The following is a 22,399-nucleotide window of genomic DNA, read 5'->3' on the forward strand; positions in this document are numbered from 1 at the left end:
CAGGAAGCTCCTTCTCTCAGGAAACCATTTCATCTGATGGGTGGTGACATTCTTTGCATATTGAAAATGACCCCAACTCTGAAGTTACTGGTAAACTTTGCAAACATTAAACTTCCTTAAATTACAACTCACTGACAGAAGATTTTTTTTTTTTTGGGGGGGGGACGTGCGTTGAGACAGGGTTTCATTGTGTTATTCCTGACTGTCCTGGAACTTATTCTGAAGACCAGGCTGGCCTTGAACTCAGAGATCCACCTGCCTCTGCCTCTGAAGCGCTGGGATTAAAGGCATGAGCCACCACTGCCCAGTGAGACAAAAGAACTTTTAACATTTTCCTTTGTCCAATTATCTAGCCAAATTACCACATTCTACAAAAATACTTAGTATTTTTAGAAGAACAGTAAATAATCAAATTGTTTACCCTTACAGCACCACTTCTAAGGGTTCCTAGCTCTCTCCTCCTCACAGTTCCAGGGGTGCAACTTGTCTACAACAAAATACCCCTAGCCTCTTGTCTCTGAAGACCACTAGTTAGAGCTGCCAGGTACCTTGGAAAAGAAAGCAGACTTGACAGCTTTTTGAATAAAGGAAAGTATAAATGATTCGGGAAAGAAGGGAAGGCAAAGACCCTGAAAAAGGGATGTACCAAACAAAAAGTATTAAGACAGACAAGTGGAACATTTCAGAACAACCATGTTCACAACCTGGGAGGGAGATAAAATGAATATTAACAACTATGATAATGAGTTGAATTTTTGGTGATGGCAGCTTAGTATTCACTGGGAGAATTTGTATGTGTCCCTGAAAGACTCATGCTGCTTTCGCCTGTTTAGTAGTAAAAACAACCATATTGTGGTTTGAATGAAAATGGCCTCTTATAGGTTAGGGAACAGGAGAAGCCCCAAGTGGGTGAAATCCTGAAAGAATATGTTTTTGAGATGTATACAATTATTTTGAGGACTCCAAGGCTAACTGACCCATGGGAAATTGGCAAAAGTCATTACAGCCATGTGGGCTAGGCTCAAGAAGAATTGGCAAAGCTTTCCTTGGAGTCAGAGTCCAAATATGAACAACTGATCTGTGTGGGGGGACTATCAGCTTCCTCCTCCCACATGGTTATAGCCTGAGACTGCCACCCTATACAGACTTTCTACCAAGACTAGCTAGCCCTTTCCCCTGTGCTATACATAATGAAAAAGCTGAGGTTCCACCAAGTCACTGGAGGTAGCTCAAGGCAATGTTAAAGAAATTCACCTGATCCCAGCTTTACTGTATGTGTGTCTTTCTTTTCGTCATTTCCTCACTGTTCCTAACCAGGGTTCCAGGACCCAAGCTTTGAATGACAAGGTACATAGGCTCATACATTTGAATGCTTGGTCCTAGTTGTTGGAACTGTTTGGGAAGAATTAAGAAATCTGGATGGCCTTGTTGGAAAGGTATGTCACTGGGGGCAGGATTTGTGACTCACACCATTCCCAGTGACTGTGGTGTTCTCTCTGCCTCCTATCTGTGGATCAAGACTTGAGCTCTCAGCTGTTCCTGCCACCATACCTTTGCTTTGTCATCATGGACTCAAACCATTTGGAACTATGAACCCAACAACACTTTTCTATAAGTCCACAAACAATGGTGTTTAAAAATAAAGATAAGGACTATGATGTAGCTGCTAACTTCAGTACACACACACACACACACACACACACACACACACACACACGAGAGAGAGAGAGAGAGAGAGAGAGAGAGAGAGAGAGAGAGAGAGAGACCATCAAGGTGACGAGACCTTGATCTTGATTTTATCTAGACCCAAATAAAAAGGTATATAGACTCTGATGTCCTATGAGCCTTGCCTTCCCCTTAGAAGGCCCCTGGTGGGCCTGTTCTCCTAAAGCCCAAGGAGCACACTGAAAATACAATCTTCCTGGGCACTGCCTGGGTCTGAAGACTCAAGATGGCTGGGAGTGGCCCCAACACTACTTTGAAAAGTTCCACTGTTTTAGAGAAATGCTTCAACTGCTAAGCAATATTCCGAGCCCTGAGGTGATTGTGACACTCCAATTAAACCCAATGATCAGTGGAAAAGGACACAGACTATAGATAGGGATAGGGTCACTGCTGTCACCCAGCAACAGTGTGAGGAAGGTCTTTAACAGCAGATTCTTGACATCTAGTTAATGATCTCTATAAGCTAATCACTGAACACTCAGGAACAGAGAGAACCCAAAAGGATGACTACAAGGATGTTACAAGTGCAAAATAAAACCAATTTGGCCTAGATTTAGTGCTGGCTACCTGAGAGGCAGTCTAGTAGAGAAGAGCCAGTACCCTGCCAAGCATCCCACCTCAGCACAGTAAGGAACACAGGGCATGAAGGAGAGCAGCTTTGGACCATATACTCCCAAAGAAAACCAAAAAAAAAAAAAAAAAAAAAACTTGTAAATATTTCACTCAAACACTTATAACCCAGAAGTGGTTGTGTGGCAGAATGATTAGCACAGCCCAGCTGAACACCAGCCTTCCATATACCATACACCCTCACCAACAATCAATCATAAGATATGGAGACATCTGAAGTAGAAATGAAGATTGGGGAAACATGCCAAAAAAAAAAAAAAGAAAAAAAATTACCCACAGGCCAAAAACAAAAATTACCCAAAGTTTCTGGAATGTTCCTTCTCTCTCTAGTTACATCTGAGAGCCTAATAATTGTTCCTTCTTTCCTTTCAGTTTTGAAACGCAATCTTCCAGATTCTTCATCATCATCATCTTCTTCATCTGATTCTTCTTTTATGTCTTTCTGGAGTTCCAGAGTTTCCATTCCTCCCTACAAGCAGACAGATAAACAGGGAGAGGTGAGTCCATAGTCACTTAAAATGTAAGGATACTTCTAAGATCCTAGTAAAAGGCTATGTGAAACATGAAGACAACTCCAGTAGAAAGAAAACATCATGTATTAAAAAGAAACTTACTTCTCGAAAACCCTCAAATTCCTGCCTGTAGTGAGGACTCCACACTGCTGCTACCCACACTTGCTAGAATACAGACATCATTTGAACTTCCCTGCTGTCTTACATCTAATTCCAGACCACAGCAAAGTTCCCACACAACTTAATTTGTATATGACAACAAAGTAAGCTAACATCTTGTAAATCCACACCATCAAGGCAACACTAGAGTTAACAGTACAGAATCCATCTGGTAGCTACAATGCCTACTTCAGCCACATACGCTGAACAGCTCATAGTTCCGAATCACATTCTTTGACCTTCTGTAAGCTGTTCCTGTCAGTTTTGGGGTTCGTGGCTGCTTGCTACTGTTCTAGTCTTCAGAACATGTCATCACTATGCCTTCACTTGCAATTTACTTCACTCTTGTTGTTTAGTGTTAACTTATCACACACTTAGTGTGGAGACCAGCAAAAGACAAAACCATTCCTTTGCCACTTTTTCATAGTAAAACCAAACCTTATTTTGGCAGAGTCCCTTACAAAACCTCCCACTAGTGCCAACCCAAACTAAAGCGTATTTTTTCATACAATTCTTCCTTCTGAGCTCCTAAGACCCTATTAGCTCCCTCTCAGGTCACTCTCAGTAGCACACTGGCAGCTGAAAACAGGCATGCAATGAGTCTAGGGATCATTTAAACACTTTCTAACAATGTAAAATAAAAATGCAGCTTGACTCTTCATTATCAAGAAAGATTCTTTACTCTTAAAAGAAACAAAGACACGCTGTTAGAAAATACAAAAGAAGCTAAAACCAAAGAATCATTGTGAATTGCCTTTCTTAAACATTCTCAGTGTGAAAAGCTAACTGTAAGACAGAATCTTTAACAAGCAGCACAAACAGAACACAGCTCCAGGAACCACAATGCTGAACAATACAGACTGACGACAGTTCACTTTTAGTCTAATAAAACTACGGCGACTCAGTTCTGGGAGGCTCAGCATGGTGCAGAAGCTAATGCAACACTGCCTTTTCTATATCACTGTATGCAACCCTGAAAATAGAGTGAGTGGCATGTATGATGAGTCCTCAAGGCACCGATGCCACATGCCCTTCCTCCACGTGCTCAGGCAGGACTGCTGTGTTAACATGTACACCAGTGACTGGAAATGCTCATCAGAAGCAGATTCTGACCTTGGAAGGCCAGAGTGGGACCTGAGAGTCCACATTCCTCACAAGGTCCCATTAAGGCCAACACCTGGATCCACAGACCACATTCAGTAATATGGCCACAGAGAGGAAATCATGTCCACCAAAGCAAAAACCTTATTGTAGCAGTTATATGATTACAATAGATAGAGACTACTAAAATAGATAGAGACTACTACAAAAGAAGAGACTACTAAAATTTGTATTCATTAGAAAATCACCACCAGCAAACTAGAATCAAAAAGAACATCTTCAATCTGAGAGCAAAACTCAAGCTAGCACTTAGTGCCTTGCTCCTAGCACTAAAAATAAGGCAAGAAGTCTGCTTTGAAGCCACTCTTTTGGTTGGTATACATAGCACTTCCACTGGAAGTCAGTAAGGCAAAAGAAATAAAAGGATTCTGATTACAGAGAAAGAAGAAAAATGCTTTCATTAACAGATAATTTATTAAAATATTAACCTGAGGGCTGGAGAGATGATTCTGTGGTTAGAGAGTACATACTGCTCTATCAAAGTATCTAAACTGAGTTTTCAGCACCCACATCAGGTGATTTACAACCACCAGTAACTCCAGCACTGGCAGGTCATACACATTCTTCTGATATTCATGAGCACCCGCACTCATGTACATAACCACACACACACACACACACACACACACACACACACACACACACGTATAAAAATAAAAAACAAAACCTTTTAATATTAAAATAAACTTAAATAATGAAGTTGTCCATTTTAATCTAGAGATACATGGCCATCTCTATCAAAACTGTAGCCAGACTTCTAGTAGATATTGATAATTCCATTATACAAAAGAACCTTAGAAAGAATAAAGTTGGTTAGTGGGTTTACAGTACCTGGTTTCATGTTCCATTATTCCAACTGCTATAGTGCTAACATACTGACTTTATAAAAAACAGATTAATGGAGCAGAAAAACCTGAGGGTTAAAAAAAGGTAGGCTGACAACACAAAAAACACACTGATTTGACGGGAAGGTAAGCCTGCATAGCAAACCAGTGCAACAGCTGGAGAAACATTTTTCTTTAAAAACAATGCTCTCATACCTCAGATGCTATTAGACAAAGCAGCCACTAACTCTAAACTAACACTAGCTAATAACACAGACCTTCCACAAGAGGAAGCTAATTTTACAATCTTGGGGTAGTCAAAATTTTCTTAGCTCACAAAACTACTTGGTCTTCATCCAAATAATTTTCTACTTAAAAAAAATTAAATCTGGAGGAGTATAGCTCAGGGGGAGAGCATTTGCCTGCAGATCAAGAGGTCCCTGGTTCAGATCCAGGGACTATAAGTTTAGGAAGGAGGCAAAGGGTGATGGGGGAAGGGTGGGAAGGAGAACTGTGGTTGGAATGTAAAATGAAATCAAAACATAAAAAATGGAAAAAACTTAAATTTGGAGGTTAGGGAGATGGCTCAACAAAAGACCCAGGAGGTCTGACAACATCTCTAACCTTCAAAGGTGCTGCACCACACAGGGCATACTAGCATGTATATAGGCAAAACTCCCATATAATTAAAGACATTTATTTGTTTACAGCCATACCACCCTAAACACATCTGTTCTCATTTAAAACACTTAAATTTAAGAAAATGAAGACATAATTCAGGGGTTCAGAAAAAAAATTCACAAACCAACAGACTTGATATCTAAAATATTTAAGAACTTAACTAGCAACCACTTTCGAGATTACAGACACTAAGAACATACAAATAAACTATACTGTCATATTAGACATAGAGCAAAGGGTTACCAGCCTATAATTCAAACCTCCAGAGAAGCTAGGAAGTAAGGAGGACCCTTAGAGAGACATGCATGGTCTCCTGGAAAAGAGGAAAGGCACAAGATCTCCTGAGCAAATTGGGAGCATCGGGGGAGGAGGAGGGAGGAAGGAGAAAGAGGCAGGGAGAAGAGGAGGGGGTAGTAGAATATGAGGGATCAGGAAGATTGAGTCGGGGGAAGAATAGAGGAGAGCAAGAAAAGAGTTATCTTAATAGAGGGAGCCATTATAGGTTTAAAGAGAAATCTGGCACCAGGAAAATTCCCAGGGATCCACAGGGATGACCCCAACTAAGAATCTAAGCAATAGTTGAGAGGCTACCTTAAATGCTCTTCCCCTATAATGAGATTGATGACTACCTTAATTGCCATCCTAGAGCCTTCATCCAGTAGCTGATGGAAGCAGAAGCAGAGACCAACAGCTAAACGCTGAGCCAAACTCCTGGAATCCAGTTGTAGAGAGGGAGGAGTGATGAGCAAATGGGTCAAGACCATGCTGGGGAAACCCACAGAAACAGTTGACCTGACCAAGTGGGAACTCATAGACCCCAGTGTGACAGCTGGGGAACCAGCATAGGACCGAACCAAGCCCCCTAAATGTGAGTGTCAGTTAGGAGACTTGGGCAATCAATGGGGCCTCTAGCAGTGGATCAGTATTTATCCCTAGTGCACAAATGGACTTTGGGAGCCCATTCCCCATGGAGGGATACTCTCTCAGCCTAGATACATGGGAGAGGGCCTAGCCCCTGCCAAAAATGAAATGACAGACTTTTAATGATCCCTATGGAAGGCCTCATCCTCCATGGGGAGTGGACAGGGGCATCGGTGGGGGACATGAAAGGATGGGAGGGAACTGGGATTGATATGTAAAATAAGATTGCTTCTAATTTAAATAAAAATGTATTAAGAAAAAGAAAAAACTATACTGTCTGTGTAGAGTACAAATACATAAACAATAATCTCAACAAAGACCTTATATATTTTGTAACTTATATAAAAAGACAACTTGTGGTCAGGCAGTGGCACAAGCCTTTAATCCCAGCACTCGGGAGACAGAGGCAGGAGGATCTCTTTGAGTTCAAGGCCAGCCTGGTCTACAGAGTGAGCTCCAGGACAGCCAGGACTACACAGAGAAACCTGTCTCAAAAACAAAAACATAAAAAGACAGCTTTAAAGACAACACAGCTAAAACCCAAGGACTATATTAAGTCCAAAAGAATATCTGAACAGTACTCAGTATCATTAGGCATCAAAGAAATTAGGCACCCAAAACAATGCAGCCATTGAAGGGCTGAAGAAAAACACTGGTACCAAATGCGGAACAAGGAGGACTCTCAACCAGATGAAGGGTTTAAAATGGCACAATCACTTTTAGAAAACCATTTGGTAATTACCTTAAAATAAACAAACAAACGCCATGCTAGTCTAGCTTAGTAATTCTACCAATACCTAACCAGCAAATCAAAAACTGTATATCCACAAAATGGTGAACATTCATCCATAACACAACAACAAAAAACCACTAGAAACAACCCAATTATCTAATAAGAGGAAAAGAAACAATAAGGTATATCAATAAACAGAATAACTATTGCTACAAGTATGCATTTCAATTAATTCAAAACTATGCTAAGCAAAAACAGCTAAACATGATGTTATGGGTGTAGGTCAGTGACACATCCCTTGTTTTTAACATGCTTGAGATTCTAGGATCAAATCCCAACACCACAGAAACAAAGTAAACACTAAGATGAACTTCTAATATAATTACATCAAGTAAGGTGGGAGAAACAACAGTGTTAGCCTCTGGAAAGCCAGGACTTTAAAAAACAGTTTTATTTGCATTTGGGTATTAATATCAGGGCTTTATACTATTCCACTCTTCTCTGAGTGCTGGATATAAAGCAACCCTTTTCTCTAAGTTGAATTTGACTTTTTGTACTTTGTGTCTCACTCTTTTAAATAAATTAAAACTTAGAAAAAAAAGTAAGATTAGTTTAAGAGACTCTTCACCCCAATTGTGTAGCTGTAGAAGAAGGTGTCTAATTGGGTGTTAATATCAGGGCTCTAAGACTACTTTGATCTTTTCTGTGTATGCTGGGTATAAAACAGGAAACTTTCCTTTAACCTGAATTTGACTTTTCTGGAGGGTAATGGGATTGTCCCTCATCAATTGTCCTACAGTAAGGTAAGATAGAGAGACGTGAAATTATGAAAACACTGAGACAGGAAAGAAGCCCCATTCTGGAGTTTGGGAGAAATCTCTCACCAGTGGCAAATCAAGGATTCTAGTATAATTACCGAGATATATCATGAGGCTGTCAACAGAATCACAATATTCCTTTTATATAGAGATATTTTCAAAAAAGAATGCTAAAATACAATGATTAATTCTGAAGGCCTTAAGTTTGTCCTTACTCCTTTCCCATATATTTTATGAGACTCTCATAAACACCACTATTAACTTCACACTGAAAACATTCAAACTCAATCCGCCATTCCTATGACCTCATCAGTTGAAATCCTATCAAAGCACTCCAGGAAGCACTCAGCATCTCCAAGAACCTGCAAGGGTAACGGTATGTGGTTCCTACCAAGACATACAATACAGTGTGACTAATGCATGGAGGGGGTCTTATCTTTTCCCTGGAGTCTTTCTTTTAACCCTGTGTAATGCTCACCCTCTTCTTATTCTCTCTCTCTCTCTCTCTCTCTCTCTCTCTCTCTCTCTCTCTCTCTCTCTCTCTCTTCCCTCCCTCCTTCCCTCCTCCCTCCTTGGCTTCATACTGGTTTATCCTGAAATGCTTCCTTGAGAAATCAGGCTGCTATAGGTGGCTGTGCCTCTGGCTTGCACCCTACACTTGCTGACAAAATGGTAAGTTGTGTATATATGCATGAATAAAAACTTAAATCATTTGATATTTAAAGTGACTGATTCACTGCATATAAATTCTCTCTCTCTCTCTCTCTCTCTCTCTCTCTCTCTCTCTCTCTCTCTCTCTCTCTCTCTGTGTGTGTGTGTGTGTGTGTGTGTGTGTGTTGCATGCACGCATGCCAGGAGGTCACTGGGTGTCTTCAATCAGTCTCTCCCTTAATCCCTCATACAGGGTCTTTCACTGAATCCAAAATCACTTTCTTGTCTGTAACACTCCAATACTGGGATTAACAGAAAACTCTGGTCATGACTAAATAACCCCACAGTCTAAAAGCAATCACTATGTCTACTTTATCTTCATTCAGACTTTTGACTGTTTTTAGATTTACAAACAATTTAGATACAGAGCATGATGGAGCTGAGAGCCCTTTTGACTTAATTAAACCTATCTTCCCATGGTGGACAGCAAAGGAAAGACATGGGTTCCTCTCCTATGGGGCTACTATCCTGACTTAATGGCATGTTTACACTGCCAACAGACACATGTACTAGGGCTTTACATGTACTAGGGCTTTGAATCCATCTTAGATTATCTCTTTGAATAAGTCAAATAATGAGTCAAAGGCAACATGCTTCAGGATTGTGGAGCATGTCAAGGACAGTGAGGGTGGCGAAAGCTAGCAAATCGGTCTGCGTATTTTGTGAGCACATAACCACCTATTCTTAGTTTAGAGTCTGTCTGCATGTGCTTGTGTGTCCAGTGGCCTCGAAAGAAAGGGTCTTCTTCCAGGGCAGGTCTGTTTAGGTCAGAACACAGTTCCCACATGTAAGGATCCATCTTAAGCACAGATCCCTCTGGTCATGATCACAGGGCCCTGGGTAAGCAGGGCCTCAAGGAAGTGCTGCTGCTGGGGAGGTGACTCAAGATTCAGCCCAGTTCTACCGAGTCTTGGTTTTCTCACATCTTCCATGACTATGTCAGACCACTTTGCTAGCTTTCAACTGTTTCTTCAACACCTAAGACAGAACTTAAAACAGAAAACCTTGCCGGGCGTTGGTGGCGCACGCCTTTAATCCCAGCACTCGGGAGGCAGAGGCAGGCGGATCACTGTGAGTTCGAAGCCAGCCTGATCTCCAGAGCAAGTGCCAGGATAGGCGCCAAAGCTACACAGAGAAACCCTGTCTCGGAAAGAAAAAAAAAAAAAAAAAAAAAACAACAAAAAACCAGAAAACTTTGCAGTATTTCTTGAATAATGCCCAAATTAGCTAAGATTAACTAAATAAAATAATTGTAGCACTGATTTCAAGGCACTGATATCACACTTTTGAAAGTCAGCCCTAAAAAAACACTTTTAACACTACGACTTGGGCCAGCTACTATATTCAGCAGGTGAAGCATTTGTTGTACAAGCCTGATGAAGTGAGTCTGACCCCTCAGAACCCACTTAGAACCCACATAACAGTAGGAGAGAAGAGACTTGAGCTGCCTTCTGACTGACCATGTGTGTGCCATGCACAGATACATACACGCACACACGCACCCCATAAACATGCAGTAATAAAAAGAAACATTTAAAAAGACAAGCATCACTGATCCAGGGCACATACTTCTCACAGGCACCAGACATCACAACTCACTTCTCTAGGCAGGGGTTTGGGTTTCTACTACAACGCACAGTTTACAGACAAATCAACTTTCCACTAATACTCAAATGGGGGGGGGGGGGGGGGGGCTCATTTTCAATCTGGAAAGAAAGAAACTCAGGAAACTGTAGAAGTTGAAGAAGTACCTCATGGGTCTCAGAAGCAACCTGGGAATCAGTAATCTCATCTAAGTCATCTTCAGCCTCACAGTCTTCCCGCACTTGCAGCCCTTGTTGCCCACCATAAGCCTGCAAGTATTCTTCATCCTAACGGCCATTAAAGAGAAGAAACATTTTTCTCACAAAGCTTTTGGGTGTTTTCAACCACTTTTCATGTATGATTCATGCAGACAGAGTTATTTTAACACATTCTATCGTGATGCCCTGACTGAGCACAGAGCATAGGAGCTTCTTCTGCACGGTCATGCAAACCAAGCGTCCATGCTGGTCTATCAATGAGGAGAGTGGCAACAGCTCAGTTTCAGGCCAAGCCCCTGGTGAGCAGCCTTCACATCTGTGACCAAAGGCTTGTGTGCTCACTGAGGAGCCCGGCAGCAGCAGAAGCCAATCACCCAAGCCCCTTGACAACCTAAGGCCAACAGAGACAACAGAATTGGGACAATTTGACACAGCAAAGTGCCTTTCAGACACCACACTACAGTGGATTCTTCATCAGGCATTTCTTTCCCTTGGGTGAAAAGATGATTCCAAGTTCTCCATGAAATGGAAAGGGCTTATCAGTAGGCATGCCTGTCCCCTCTGGGCTTAGGCAAGGTAGCAGGCAAGGGACCTGAACATCACCACTGGCAAAGAAAGCAGAGTGCTGCTGGCATTATCACCAATGAGGTAGGGAGAGTTGACCTGCCTGCTTCTCAAAATGATCCTAACACTGCATTCCACTTTGCACAAAACAGCATCCCATCAAAAAGGAAGTGGAGATGCTAACCAAATAACACCATGGAATCAATAGTCTGCTACTTTCTACACAAATGGTAAATTTGAACTCAATTTTAAAAAACAAAATCTCATTTGGTGCTAACTTCACAGTGAATATACTCTAATGTCACCAACAAATACTATTCTGTTGGCTACTGAGCAACAGTTCTTACTGCTACCAAAGTACAGACTGTAAAATGAAATCATGCTCATCAAAATGATGCTTGCAAAATTCACCTTATCCAATAAACAGACCTCCAGAGCTGTGCTGAAGTCTCCCAACACCCCTGAGATCTTCCCTTTCTTCATAGGTGACAGAATCCCTTCTAGTTACAAAATTTGTGGTCTTAAGGATTCTGTGGCCAGTTCTACACCAAATGCATGTTTTTATAGGTGGGCTCTCACAAGAAAGCCTGTGCTTGTGGGTCACGTTCAGAGTTAATTCTGCCTAGGACAAGGAACCAGTTTAAACCACTCAATAAACTAGGGTACATGGGGGCATATAATCTATTCACATGTTTACTGGTGCAGTGACAATATGCACATCTGGGACAAGGCCTGGCTGCTGGACAAGAGCACAGCACTCCACAGACTCATTCTGACCTCTTTCCCACTCGGGGCAGTCACTTCAGAAACTACCACTGTTATGTCCATGAAGAAAGAAGATGATAGCTGTGGCTCTAACATCAAACAGTAAGGAGGGCTGCCACTGCTTACAGAACAGGCAGCTGTGAAATACTAGCACACTGAGAATTTCTAAGGGAAATTTGAAGTTTCTGAAGCTTTTTATGAATTCTGAAAAAAAAATTTAAAGAGTTCTATAAATGTTTCAATTAAAATACTTTATTCTTTTAATTATCTGAATCTTGAACCACATGATGCTTAAGTGAATTTTGTATTATTCCTGGAACTTTATGTTTTCCTAAGTTATATAACAAAACATTTAAGAGGAAAATTAAGTTCTCTCTTCACAAATCTACAAGAACAATGTGGTTGAGCAAACTAACCCTAACACACACTTTCCATGCTTTTTATGGTTCAACAATATTTTGTATGTCTATCCATTAGTAAAGATGTGCTGACTATTTAAAGAGTAAAGGACCCAAGAAGAGAACAACTTATGTTACAAATGAACAGTAACAGTCAAATACTACAAGAAAACAAGACACATTTTCAAAACAACTTGGGTTAGTTCAACAAGCATTTTAAATTACAGTGTCCCATATAAGCAAGCACACCAGTATTAGAGGACACTGTCCATCTACTGAAGGGCTGATAATAAAATGCATCATTATAGGACCACAGACATCAGGCTCTGTGATGCTGTTTCATGACTCTACTGACCACAAGCTACACATACTTCCTGAGGAATAAGGCTCTACCCTCCTGAGACATCAAAGAACCGCCATGATTGAATTATTTTCATGCTCTTTATCACCACCTCCTTGTGAAGTAGGCTGCTACACACATAAATGACCAAGAATCATTAACTGCTGGCTGCTGTCCTCAAATGCAAGCACACACTAAACAATGACACCACAAGTAAGAGTTCTACAGCTCCTGATGCTACACATCCCCAGGCCATCTCAGCAGCACCACCACTGCCTTCATGGGATACCAATGAAATGAAAGCCTTAGGCGTTATACAATGCATCAGTAACATCTTTCCAGCATGAATGTCCTTAGGTGCTTTTTTTAAAAACACAAGCCTTTTCTGATAAAGTATTATGATAGATGACCAATCGTACACCAGTACCGCATTCTTTGCTGGTGTTTAATAAAAATAAACACTACCTACAAAAGCCATCTTTCTGAAATAAAAAACAGCACCATCTTAGCTTGCTGATTACAAATAACAAATTATGTGTGACATTTTCTAAACTAACCTCAATCTCTTTATTCAGGTTTAGACAGTTCTTAGTAAGAAAGGGATGAATGAAAACAGGACATCAATCACTGTGGAATATTAGCACCTTAAAGATGTCTTTAGCAGGTCAATAATCTTTTCACCTTAGAAGGACTTTATCAGATCTTGTCTAAAGCCTGGATAAAAGCTCTGCATTAAGCACTTCTAACATTGACAGTGTGCCTCTACCACACAAAGCTGCTTTCTTCCTTAGGGTGCAATCCTCAAGGTCACGATTCTTTGCAGCCTTCCAGAATGACAAAGGAGCATTAATGCAGGCCAAACAAGCTGTCAACACAAACTTTGTCATAGCTCTGATAAAGAAACTGGCAGACAGTGATAATAAGGTCTAATTTCTCTCCTTCCCATGGGAGGTAAACAGATCTCAAATCAGTCTAGAAACCTATGCGCAGGAAGCCATGCTATCTTTGGCCTTTCAAAAGAGAAAAGACTCACTGTAAACTCATCTAAAGGTTCATTGATTTCGATGTCCAGCACTTCATCATTGTACAGCTGCTCCTCCTCAGGCTCATCCCCATATTCTATCTGGTCTTCTGTCAGCTCTGCATCATGGCCTTCATACTGTCCTTCCTCTGGGTACTCCTGAGTATACAGTTCTTGTTCCTCGGGCTTGTGGTAGGCTAGCTCATCTTCTCCTTGCTCATACTCAGATTCCTGTTCTCCAGATTGGTCGTTGGTATTGTCAGACAGTTCAAATGATGTAACTATGCCAGAGGTGGTATTCAGACTGATGGTGACACCCTGAGAACTAGAAGAAAAAAGCACAATGAAAGACATACTGAGAGGATGCACAAAGCTGCATCACTAATAATTGAAGTGTGAGACTTAAACAAACACTACTTACAAGTCATCCCACTGATGAGTACATGCTTAACAATCTATGAAAATAGAACTGCACTAGATTCCAAATGGCCCAGGACCACACTGACCCACCATATAGACAGCATCTCCACTTGTCAGCTCTGTTATCTGACACAAAGAATGAAGTCAGCACAAAGCTGGTCTAGCTATCAAACATTTAAGACTTGCACCTAACACTTTGAATCTTAATCAACTTTTATTGGGGGTGGGGGAGGGGTGGAGATGGGACAGGGTTTTCCTATGTGGCCCTGGCTGTCCAGGAACTCACTCTGTAGACCAGGCTGGCCTCCAACTCAGAGCTCTGCCTGCCTCTGCCATTCGACTGCTAGTATTAAAGGCATGTGCAACCATGCCTAGCATCTACTTTTATAGAATGAAATGGATGGAATCTAGATGATATGACTGTTAACAGAAAACAAGAGTACTACTCAATAATCAGAAAATCACAGGATTGATTTTAAGACTTACTTAAGACTTATTTTATTGTGTGATTGCCTGACTGTAGTATGTGCCAGAAGAGAGCATATCATCCCCTGGAACTGGAATTACAGGTGATTGTGGGTAACCTGATATAGGTCCTCTGCAGGAGCAGTAAGTGCCCTTACTTAACTGCTGAGTCCCCACAATTAGAATGTTAAGAACAATTTGGAGTCTTCTAAAAAACATATTATGCAAATTGCTAAGCTTTTCATTCAGAAAATCAAAATATAAAAATCTGTGTCAAAGTACATCTCAATATTCAAATAAATGTACATTAATCACAAATATATTTAAAAAAAATAATTGATAACACCACCAGCTGTGTTGGCTCATGTCTATAATTCCAGCACTCAGGAGGCTGAGGAAGGAGGATTGGCATGAGTTACAGATAATATGGTCCTTGTCTCAAAAACTAAAGCAAACAAATTGGAAATTTCTTCATAAGAGAGCAAAAGGTCTTAAAACCACAAAACCCATATTATACCTACTGTATCACTAACTCCTAAAGGGCAAACATTTCAAGGTAAGAGTTCAGATATAGCTTAACACTGGCTTGTTCTTCCAGAGGACTCAGGTTCTATTCCCAGCACCCACATGGTGGATCACAACCATCTATATCTCCAGTTTCGGAGACTCTTATGCCCTCTTCTGACCTCAGAGGGCCCACAAGTGATACACAGACAGGGATTCAGGCAAAACAGTATATACAATTTTTTTAATTACATAAAAATATTTTTTTTAAAGTTCAAATGCGAGACCACAGAGTAAATCTGTGCTCACAGCAAGCAGCCTATACAGCAAAACTGAGCACACCATAGACTTTAAGCTTCTGGCCAAACTTGAAGATACACTTCAAGGCCAATTTCATTCAAAGGATCAAAATATAATTTGTGGTTAAAAAGAATTGGCAAATGAATCTAACTGATAAATCAATAATTTAAAGCTATTCTTTTAGCCACAAACTATGTGAGAAAACAAGCTTCAAATCTGTGGTCTTCAGATGATATATTTGCAATCATATTTATAACCCAAAAAGATGTATTTTTCCCATGGTTCTTCCTAAAACTTGAAATTTTTCTGAGTATTTCTAAGTATCTCTCCAGAGTGGCAGCAGTAAAAACTGTCTGAAAGGAAAACAAACACAGCAACATCAAACTGCAATTGCCTGCATAAGGCCAGGGACCACTATCCTCCAAGCATTCAAAGCACTAAGCCTTTACAAACTGCTCTGAATAACGTAAGTAACTTTAAGCCATTGACCTATTTATGGAAACAATCTATATGGCTTCCATATTAGAATACACCAATATCACACTCAGAATGTATGTCAGAAGTCCAATACCACACTATAGAATTATTCATTGTAATTACAAAGTATACAACAGTCCATCGATTTAATGAGTTCATATCGTGTACCTGAAATTTCCTTCATCTTCATTATCACTCTGTAGAAGATCATCATTCAACTCTTCATCTGACAAATCCGACTGATTCTAATTCAAACAAGAAATTAATTAATATGTGTCACTTCCATAAAAAGACTTGTTACCAAGCACAAGCTTACTCTAAGAGGGTTGATTCTAACCTCTTGCCATCCAGAAGGTTTGTTCAGTCTGGCATTGCCTCAGAGAATCCAGAGAGCCCACAAACAGCCTAGTGGCTAACCCCTGAGTATTTTTTAAATGCCACAGGCAAATAAGTCAAGCAGCAAGTATAACAGTCAAATTTATTCTAATTCTGCCATAAAAGAATAAGGTTAAGAAAGACATCCACGGAAGGGAACTGCTGAACAGTTTTTCCACCAAAATACTCACAAGAATGGCCTTAAAATGACTAACAATGACAGAAACAAAAAACTGAAATTTTAAAATAATGTAAGAGATACAAATCCAATATAAGCTGCTTTTAAGATCACTGGGTTGGAAATTAAACCAATTAGGAAAATAACTTTGGCTTCTCCATATAGATGACAAGAAAAAAACAAATAACTCAGCTCTTTCATTGTTGTCACTCATATCTAATTAATATGCAATGGCAGCAGAGTGATTTGCTAGAGTTCGAAATTCTAGGCTGGGTTAAATATGTCCCAATATTATAGATTGTGGAGTGGTTCAACTTTCCTCCTCTACTAAAAGAAGTCTAAATGGGGTATATCCTTCCAAAGGGTAGTGTGTGTGTGTGTGTATGTGTGTGTGTGTGTGTGTGTGTGTGTGTGTGTGTGTGTGTGTGTCTCTCTCTCTCTCTCTCTCTCTCTCTCTGTGAAGAAAGAGAAACTGACTATTTTCTACTCCTTAAATAAACAATCAGTCTGATATCTACTGCTTGCAAAAATAGGTTAAACTTGACTGTGTTTGTTTATTACAGTACTTCTGATAGTCAAAAATAATTCTAGGAAAATTTATTAGCTCAAGAGACCTCATCTATCTCTAGAGTCAAATAAGCTACCCAAAGCTATGCTTCCAACACAGCAGGATGGATCTAAATGAGAAAAAAACACAGTAATTCACAGACCCAAAATAAATTTGCAGTTAGTGATACAGCCAGCCATCTCAAAGGGCCAGTGCTGACAGTGAAGCAGTCAGTCCCACAGATAACCTCAGGGAAAGCTTTACAATTACTAATCCAGTGAACTTCAAGGACAGCTGCATCACTGTGTGTGAAATGTGTATGCATGGCTGTGTGCTGTATATTTAAACTTTAGGGGCTGCTTCAGTGTGTGTTGAGTGCACACACATGAAAAAACACATATTTAAACTTCAAGGGGATTCTGTGTGTATGTATGCACTTGTGTGTTTAAACTCCCAAGTACCAGTTCCAAAATCATTCAAGTAGTAATTTATCAAACAAGCAAACAAATGAAATATATGTTGCGGTAGGTCCCAGAAGTCATCAAATCTCAGTTCCAAGGATTGAGCCTTTCAATTCCAAGCCTACTGAGTAACAGACACTGGAGGCAGAAACACCCACGTCCCTAGAAAAGCTTTAATCCTCAAAGGGAAACACTAAAGCAGAGAAGCCAGAGATGGTTTTCAGCACATCCCACTGAACTGGAGGGAACTGTTTTTCAGGTAAGCAGAAAGGCTGGGAGAATTCTCAGTCAAGAAGAAAGCAAGGCTTGCAGATCCCAGGCAAGAAATACAGAGTGGCAGTGAGTGCTTATGAAATACTCTGTCTCATCTTCCCAGGAAAATATAAAAAAGTTCCCTCCCAAACTCCTAAGAATGAGGACTTTCCACGGGGTATCAGAGGTTTAAAGATGGGACAAAAAGGTCCTCAAACATTCTCCAACATTGGCACTTATAATAGAAATTTCTTGGTGTAGTGCAGACATGAGTTGATGCCAAGGTAAAACAGATGAAGGAAGTACTTACAAACAATCGGCCTAGCTCCACCTCAGCCATCTTCTTCCTCAGTTTGCAGCCTTGACTTGCCTTTTCAACACAATTAAACCCCAGCCCTGTCACAAGGGCCTACAGGTTACTGTTACAGTGGAAGCAGAGTGCAGGCACCCAGAGCGGTCACAGACAAGAGCAATAAACTTGCTAAATAAATACCTTGAGAAAGGTCCAATCTTACTAGAAATCAAATAATTATGAACCGAACAACTAATCTGTAGCTGGTGAGGTCATGGACCCTAGAGGAGGACCTACTACTGCCACTTCCCTAAACCAGTATGTCTCAGATAGGGTTTCTATTGCTGTGATGAAACACCATGACTAAAAAGCAAGCTAAGGAAAGGGTTTATCACATTGAAGTCCATCATTAAAGAGGATCACAGGAACTCAAATAGGGCTAGTACCTGGAGGCAATAGCTGATGCAGAGGCCATGGAGGAGAGATGCTTACTGGCTTGCTCCCCGTAGCCTGCTCAGCCTGCTTTCTTAGAGAACCCAGGGCCATCAGTACAGGGGTTAGACCACCCATAATGCACTGAGCCTTTCCCCATCAATCACTAATTAAAAACATGTCTTACAACTGGATCTGATGGAGGTATTTTCTCAACTGAAGCTCTTCTTTCAGCTAACTCTAGTTTGCATTGACAAAACCAGTCAGCACACAGTGTAATTCCCAACTTCATTCTAAAGACCGATTTTATATGCACAAATAAATGCACCTCTCACCCCTCATCAAGAAGAATTCTTTTAGCAGCTGACAAAGACCATTACAGAAATCTACAACTGGTCAAAATGCAGAAAAGTGATTGTGGGGTGTCTATCCCCAATTGATACACCTACAACACAAGCCCTCCAGGTTCAGGTTCAGGGAGCATCAGGGAAGAGAGGGCAAAAGACAGTAAGTGACAGAGAGCCAGGACATCAGCAATCAGACAGTGTCGTCTATATATGTCAGGGAGTTGTGCCCATGAACTCTTAACAATGGTCATCTCAACAAGACCTACGCGATGATAACGTGGATGGGGAAGTCTTACAAGGCCCCATCCTAGAAAAGCAAACAAGGGCAATGGCTGCTAAAGACAATCAATTCAGGGACCAGCTCTCCTGATAGGTTATCTAATCCCAAGTCGTCAGCCTTAAACACATGTACATATAAGCTATATGAACTCAGAGGGTTGTATATATGTGTGTTTGTATTTATCAATAATAATTAAAGAAAGGATCAAGACATCAGAGAAGCTGGAACGGGGAAAAGGTGGAGGGGGAATATTGTATTTATAGTGCTTATATATAAAATTCTCAAGAAAAATATAAAAGAACATTTATTGGTATTTTTAAAGTTGCTATGATTTAGACACTGCATAACTACTCCCCAGGATTCAAATGTTGAAATGTGGAAGATTGCATGAGCCCAAAACCAGGGGACACATAGGCTAATGAGCGATAGAATGGGGGAGGGGGGATACAGACACTGTCATCTGACTAAGAACCCTAAATGACATTCGATTACTAGAGAAAATACTGATGAGGCCTAAGAGCTTAACAGATAGAGAGACAGCAGGACAGAGATAACTCCACAGTCTAGTAAGTCTACTATACTGTCTTAACTGCAAGTGTAATAAGCTTCAGTATAGTTCTTAACAATGTAAACCCTAGCAATTTTAAGACTTGAAAATGAAATATAAAGAATTATGTTGAGGACCTGGGGAGAAGGCTCAATGAAGTGTTTACCACACAAGCATAAAGACCTGAGTTTAATTCCCAGCACCATGTGAAAGTCAGGTGTATCAGCAGCATGAACCTATAATTCCACCACTAGAGAGGTCAAGACAGAAGATCCCTTGGACTCCCTAACTAGTCAGCCAGTCTAGCCAAAACGGTAAGTTCCGGGTTCAATGAGGAAATCGGTCTCAAAAATAAGGTGGCGGCACCTGAACAAAGACATGCAGCAGCATCCTGTGGCCTCCACAAGCACACATGAACACAACAAAGTACATACATGTAACATGCACACATGAACACACCAAAGTACACACATGTATATGCATAACCTCCTTCTCACACATAAACATTTGTACACACTCACAAGCACCATTTTAAAATAATTGTGCTAATATTAAGTGAAAACAGAAAATATTTTAAAACTATTCAGTGAACCAAAAGAAAAAAAAAAAGGTCAATTCACTGTAGGGGATCCAGGGAGGTGGATCAGTGAATAAAGTACTTGCCGGTCAAGTGTAAGAGCTATGGATCAGATTCCCAGCACACAAGCAAAAACTGGGTGGGCACAATGGTCCAGTTGTAACCCAAGAGCTTGGCAGATGGGGCAAGCTAAGAGCAAGAATAGTTGGATCATATAGCTTCAGGTTCAGCAAGAGACCTTGCTTCAATAAACAGAGAGAAGAATGACATATAAGAGATGGAGATTGTCAACCTCTGACCTTCACATATACCCACGCAAGCTCCCACACAAAAAAAGGAAAACAAAAATTATCACTTTCACCTCTTGCTTCACATTCTAATTTCCGCATGATTTATTAAACAGATCAGAAGTATATTTTAGGCAGATACACACATATAAAAAGGTTTAGAAAAGTTTCCAAGAGAACTTCTAACTGTATGTATATGCAGATCTATTATGTAATACAGTTTGGCAAGTCTACCTTTAAGCTATCAGTGAATACTCCCCAGGAGTGCATTCTAGAATCATAAAATAAAGTACACATCTAGAAATGTTATATTCCTTTAAACGTATGTTTCATGCTACTGTTATCCCAATTCTGAAACCTGCTAGATAGAGTGCACTGGATACAGTAGGAACTAAAATACTTGCTCCCCATAGCAATATCCACAGCATCTACTAATAAGCACATTCTGCTGGGTTGGAGGAGTAACTCTAGGATAGAATACATGCTGAGCATTTGTGAGGCTGTGCTGTTGGCTGTTTTATTCTTTTGGCTCTTTGTTCTTTGGGGGCTCACCACCCAGCTCCCAAATAAGTACACATAGAGATTCATTATTACTTATGGCATGCCCAACCTTAGCTTGGCTTATTTCTAGCCAGCTTCTCTTAAATTATTCTGTCTACTCTTTGCCTTTGAACTTGTACCTTTATCCTATACTCCTTTCTTTACTTCTTACTCCATGGCTTGCTGTGTAGCTGGGTGGCTGGCCCCTTCTTTTCTCATTCTTTGATCCAATTCTTCCGGATTTCCCTTCTCCATCTGCCAGCCCCGCCCATCCTTTCTCCTGCTTTGCTATTGGCCATTCAGCTCTTTACTAGACCAATCAGGTGTCTTAGACAGGCAAAGTAACACCTTCACAGAGTTAAAAAAATAGAACATAAAAAAGAATGCAACATATCTTTGCATTTTTTGTGCTACACAACATAAAAAAATGGAACACATCTTAAAATATCCCACAGTAGCTCTCAGTCAGTCTACAGCAATACAACAATCACTCCATTTACAAATTCTAGTCCATGCTCAGCTTCTGGAAATTCATTCCATGTACAAGTAAGTGATGGTGGTGTGTCCCTATTTTAGGTACAATTAAATAATTCTTCTAAGTGACCTTATTTCTTACCTTTTTTCCAGACAGTAAATCTTCTCCAAGCAAGTCATCTTCCAATTCACTGGGGAAAGAGAAATGCAAAATGTCACTACTATCAGACTAGAAAATGAAAGTCAATCAGATATCCAGTAGAGACTCCAGGGTATTGGAACTTTCAGGTAGCTATACTACACTTTCCTTCCTCTATGTTAATAAAGATATTTTCAAGGACACAGGGACAAGTCTTTGTCATCTGAGGTCAGGCTCAACACAGAAGATGGCTTACTAGACTTAGGCCGAGGTTTGGCAGCACAGTACAGTCTTTAATCCCTTTGTAGCTGCTTAATAATCAGCAAAACACGAGATACATACAAAGGAATAGCTAAGCTTTCTCCTATCTTTAAAAACTTAGGATTGTAAAGGTGCTCAATACCATTAATCGGGAAGAAAAAAAAAACCCACATGAAATAATCCAATACTCATTAAATTAGCTGGAAACAAAAGGAAGGAATTTAAAATAACTGAGCTGAAGTGGTAGCTCAGCTGTCAAGAGCACCTCCAGCTTTTGCAGAGTTCAGTTCCCTGCACCCATGTCAAGCAACTCACTGTCACCTTCAATTCCAGCTCCATGGAAATCAAACACTCCTCTTCTGGCCTCCAATGGCACTACACTCACTCACATCTCGCAAGAGACAGAGAAACACACACACACACACACACACACACACACACACACACACACACACACACACATGCATGTATGTGCATAC

The 22,399-nt window shown here is 40.5% G+C and overlaps 1 protein-coding gene across 1 annotated transcript in view; it reads right to left on the reverse strand.

Annotated features, from left to right (window-relative positions):
- The window catches only part of Rbm33 (RNA binding motif protein 33), a 108,693-nt gene that overhangs the window by 58,201 nt on the left and 28,093 nt on the right, over positions 1-22,399 (reverse strand). Inside the window, exons 4-8 of the mRNA XM_027428637.2 lie at positions 21,663-21,711; positions 16,100-16,176; positions 13,778-14,090; positions 10,627-10,746; positions 2,653-2,824 (exon numbers count right to left, since the gene is read on the reverse strand). Of these exons, the coding sequence (XP_027284438.1) occupies positions 2,653-2,824; positions 10,627-10,746; positions 13,778-14,090; positions 16,100-16,176; positions 21,663-21,711 (731 nt within the window). The remainder of the gene's footprint in view (positions 1-2,652; positions 2,825-10,626; positions 10,747-13,777; positions 14,091-16,099; positions 16,177-21,662; positions 21,712-22,399) is intronic.

This window comes from Cricetulus griseus, chromosome 8 (genome assembly GCF_003668045.3).
Source record: "Cricetulus griseus strain 17A/GY chromosome 8, alternate assembly CriGri-PICRH-1.0, whole genome shotgun sequence".
NCBI classification, from domain to species: Eukaryota; Metazoa; Chordata; class Mammalia; order Rodentia; family Cricetidae; genus Cricetulus; species Cricetulus griseus.